At 41.4% G+C, this 5,102-nt stretch overlaps 1 protein-coding gene across 1 annotated transcript; it reads right to left on the bottom strand.

The window, feature by feature from the left end:
- Nucleotides 1-545: 545 nt before the first annotated feature.
- On the bottom strand, nucleotides 546-3,700 carry LOC121880231 (cytochrome P450 6B1-like; the record flags this gene model as incomplete). Its single annotated transcript, XM_042387388.1, has 3 exons — nucleotides 546-1,751; nucleotides 2,291-2,481; nucleotides 3,640-3,700. Coding segments are annotated over 3 exons (419 nt in total), but the record flags the coding sequence as incomplete, so codon positions are not given.
- Nucleotides 3,701-5,102: the final 1,402 nt, after the last annotated feature.

The following is a 5,102-nucleotide window of genomic DNA, read 5'->3' as shown; positions in this document are numbered from 1 at the left end:
AGAAAAAGAGAGAGAAAATAGTCAAGATACACTCATAACTCCATACCATAAAACTCATTGTTCAAGGCATGGAAAAAGTAAGTATACTATTGACTGTATTGTCAAGGGAGGCGACCTATTCCTGCCTCCCTGCACACATTCTCCTGGACAGTGGTAATAACAACGCAGTGAATGGAAGACGCAATGTGATCAGTGAAGAAATTTTATTCACATATTCTTCATCATATTACACGAAAACAAATACCCTGTAATAATAATTGTATAAATGGGGTAAAAATAGAATAAATTTTGTAAATGGGGTAAAAATAGAATAAATTTTGTAAATGGGGTAAAAATAGAATAAATTTTGTAAATGGGGTAAAAATAGAATAAATTTTATATATGGGGTAAAAATAGAATAAATTATATAAATGGGGTAAAAATAGAATAAATTGTATAAATGGGGTAAAAATAGAATAAATTGTATAAATTGGGTAAAAATAGAATAAATTGTATAAATGGGGTAAAAATAGAATAAATTTTATAAATGGGGTAAAATAGAATAAATCGTATAAATGGGGTAAAAAAAGAATAAATCGTATAAATGGGGTAAAATAGAATAAATTGTATATATGGGGTAAAAATAGAATAATAAGAGACTACTGTAGATCCTTACTTCATATACCACAGAAGTAACAATGACAAATTTAGGAACGACAGCTAAGTATAATGTTGATCCCTGATGATACTAGGAACAGGTGGTATAATGAATGTAATAGTGGTAAGGAATCTATCAACGTATGTATTTAACTGAATCAAACCAACTGCAGCGAAACTCAGCGCATTTATGGAACTAGAGATTAAAGAAAAGTTATTTATTTTAGTTTTAACTGGGCTAAGGTTAAGGTCACAGAAGGTCAAAATAGGGCAAAAATTAGTGGTATTTTTTCTGGTGAGAGGTCAAGTTTAATCTACGCAATGAAAAGGCACATTAACTTCAAATTGAGAAAACGACTGCTGAAAGATTTTATATGGTAACGACTGACGTATGGGTCAGAAGTGTGGACACCTTCGGCAGACACCAGCAAGAGAGTTGGGGGTCTTTGAAATGTGGTGTTATAGGGTAATACTATGAAGAAGCTACACAGACAGGAAAACAAATGAAGAAGTACTAAGATTCGCAAAAACTTCAAGAGAAATAATTGAAATGTACAGAAAAAGAAAAATGGGATATTTTGGTTATATAATTATGGACGAAGGGATAATAACAGAGATATTAATGGGCAAAGTTGAAGGTAGGAGGGCCAGGGGAAGGCAGAGACTGAGATGGATGAATGAAATTAAAAACTGGGTCCCCAGAGAGATACAAAATCTTGGAGGATCGGTAAAAAACAGCCCGAAAACGTTTAGAGCGGAAGTACTCCACTTTAAACGTTCTTGGGCCAACCCTCAGATATCAGGACGGTACTCTGATTGATTGAATTATGTATTCAAGATGATATATGAAAAAGCTAACTTGTTTCAATAAAAGTTTGGGTTTTCATAGAAAATTTGGTTATATCTGAGCCAAGTCAGGGTCACAATGGAAAGTCAAAATAAGGTGACTTATTGTTCGTCTTCGAGTGACTTGAACACGAGCATGATGTCATCTGTGGGTTTCATGGCCACCACGGACAATTTCAATTCTTCATGGCCAGGCGCCAGAGACATCTCAAACTTCAAGATCACCTTAGCCAATGCCAACTTGGCCTCCATGAAGGCGAACCTCATTCCTGCAAGAATATGAAAGACTATGAGAGAGAGAGAGACAGAGAGAGAAAGAGAGAGAGGGTCGTCACACCCAAGTGCAATGTTAACGTCACAAGCAGATCACAATAGAACACACAACTGCTGTGAAGAAGAACAAGAACAACTGAAGATATATGTTGCATATTAAGCTTTAGTAAGTTCTCATGACTTTACCAGATTATAGTATGAATTAAGCAGCTTGCAAAGATAAAGAAATAAATAAATTAAGTTACTTGTCTGTGTACAGTATAAAATTCTAAAGTAAATATCTTCTCATGCATATGACCTTCCACTTTTTTGTATATAAATTAATCAAGTCAAGTTGGTACAGACAGAAAACTGATCTCAGCTACAGCACTACTGTACGGGTGAACTATTTTAATTTGAAACATCAAATTGGTCCTAAACAATTCGGAAAAATGGTCTCACACATTAATAGTTCTGGATTCCAGACCAAAAGATAAAGTGATATCAACATTTAACACAACACAGAGACCAATCATCCAACCGGTCTGGGACTTACCGATGCAGTTTCTGGGTCCAAGACCGAAGGGAAGGTAGGTGCCGCTGATCACATTGTGATTGTTCTCGGGCAAGAATCGGTCTGGGAGGAACTGGTCTGGGTTGGTCCAATAGCGAGGGTCATTTTGAAGACTCCAGACAGGCACGGTAACATGCTGTCCTTTCTTTAAGATAACGTCCGTACCTGGCAACCTGAGAGAGAGAGAGAGAGAGAGAGAGAGAGAGAGATTCACGTAAACTCAAACAATACTTTATAAAACACTGTATGACTGTACTGTATAAGTGCAAGGCTACAGGTGTATGATTTGTACAGGTGTATGACTGTATGGGATGTGTATTGATGCCCAAATCTGAGATCGTGTATACTGTATTTTTCCACCAAGGACAACTCCCTCCTCCTCCCACCACCCAGTGTCTTGTGTAAGGCAACCAATGACGTCAGCCCAATAGGGTGAGGTAATCTGTGATTGGGTGACACTCCTAGCCAACTTCTCTCGTATAACTGTATAGATGAGTGTATGACTATGGGTGGGTGTATGACAATGGGTGGGTGCATGACTATGGGTGGGTGTATGACAATGGGTGGGTGCATGACTATGGGTGGGTGTATGACTATGGGTGAGTGTATGACTATGGGTGGGTGTATGACTATGGGTGGGTGTATGACAATGGGTGAGTGTATGACTATGGGTGGGTGTATGATTATGGGTGTGTGTATGACTATGGGTGGGTGTATGACTATGGGTGTGTGTATGACTATGGGTGGGTGTATGACTATGGGTGGGTGTATGACTATGGGTGTGTGTATGACTATGGGTGGGTGTATGACTATGGGTGGGTGTATGAGCTATGGGTGGGTGTATGACTATGGGTGTGTGCTTTTGACGTATGGGTGGGTGTATGACTATGGGTGGGTGTATGACTATGGGTGGGTGTATGACTATGGGTGGGTGTATGACTATGGGCTGGGTGTATGACATATGGGTGTGTGTATGACTATGGGTAAGTGTATGACTATGGGTGGGTGTATGACTATGGGTGGGTGTATGACTATGGGTGTGTGTATGACTATGGGTGGGTGTATGACTATGGGTGGGTGTATATGACTATGGTTGGGTGTGTGATATGGATGGGTGTGTATGACTATGGGTGTGTGTATGACTATGGGTGGGTGTATGACTATGGGTGTGTGTGTATGACAGTATGGGTGTGTATATGACATTATGGGTGTGAGTGTATGACTATATGGTTGTGTGTGTATGACAATATGAGTGTGTGTATGACTGTATGAATATGTGTATAACAGTATGAGTGTGTGTATGGGAGTATGCGTGTTTATGTATGACTAACCTGTAGTCTTGAGAACATTGTCGTTCAATTACTACTGCTATCGGGTTGAGTCTCTGAGTCTCTGTTCGGGAATAATAATAATAATAATAATAATAATAATAATAATAATAATAATAATAATAATAATAATAATAGAATTACTACTTCTTCTACTACAGTAATAATACCCTTTCTTGGTCTTGTACTGTACATATACAATTCTCAAGATTCACAAACCCATAAAACATATTACCTGGCAGAGCAATTAACACACCTGAAGATATCTTTGTCAGGTTAGGTTAGGTTAGGTTTCCATTTAACTTTGAATTAAATATTAATGTAAAATATCAACAAATTGTACATCACAGCGTAAATAGACATCTCATTCTGAAGAGTTTCTCATACATTCACCTGAAAATTAGCCCCTAGATTAGTTCACCTGATGATTAAACACTCTGATGTTACCTTGGGTGGAGGGTTATGATAGGTTAGGTTAGGTTAACATTTGGGTGGTTAATTTTACGGTGAAATAGCTGGGAGGGTTAAACTTAAGGTGAATTAATCCGTCAGCAAAGGTTAACCACCGCCAGCAGGGGAGTCAACCACCGTCAGCAGGGGAATCAACCACCGTCAGCAGGGGAGTCAACCACCGCCAGCAGGGGAGTCAACCACAGTCAACAGGAGTTAGCCACAGTCAACAGGGGAAGTCAACCACTATCAGCAGGAGTCAGCCACAGTCAACAGGGGAGTCAACCACCGTCAGCAGGGGAGTCAACCACCGCCAGCAGGGGAGTCAACCACCGCCAGCAGGGGAGTCAACCACAGTCAGCAGGAGTCAACCACAGTCAACAGGAGTTAGCCACAGTCAACAGGGGAAGTCAACCACTATCAGCAGGAGTCAGCCACAGTCAACAGGGGAGTCAACCACCGTCAGCAGGGGAGTCAACCACCGGCAGCAGGGGAGTCAACCACCGCCAGCAGGGGAGTCAACCACAGTCAACAGGAGTCAACCACAGTCAACAGGAGTTAGCCACAGTCAATAGGGGAAGTCAACCACTATCAGCAGGAGTCAGCCATAGTCAACAGAGTCAACCACCCGTCAACCAGAAATTCAGCCACCGCCAGCAGAGGTCAACCACAGTCAACAGGAGTTAGCCACAGTCAACAGGGGAAGTCAACCACTATCAGCAGGAGTCAGCCACAGTCAACAGGGGAGTCAACCACCGTCAGCAGGGGAGTCAACCACCGCCAGCAGGGGAGTCAACCACCGCTAGCAGGGGAGTCAACCACAGTCAACAGGAGTCAACCACAGTCAACAGGAGTTAGCCACAGTCAATAGGGGAAGTCAACCACTATCAGCAGGAGTCAGCCACAGTCAACAGGGGAGTCAACCACCGTCAGCAGGGGAGTCAACCACCGCCAGCAGGGGAGTCAACCACAGTCAGCAGGAGTCAACCACAGTCAACAGGAGTTAGCCACAGTCA

Source organism: Homarus americanus, unplaced genomic scaffold, assembly GCF_018991925.1.
Source record: "Homarus americanus isolate GMGI-L3 unplaced genomic scaffold, GMGI_Hamer_2.0 scaffold42064, whole genome shotgun sequence".
Classification (NCBI taxonomy): domain Eukaryota; kingdom Metazoa; phylum Arthropoda; class Malacostraca; order Decapoda; family Nephropidae; genus Homarus; species Homarus americanus.
This window is presented reverse-complemented; position numbering and strand designations above follow the sequence as displayed.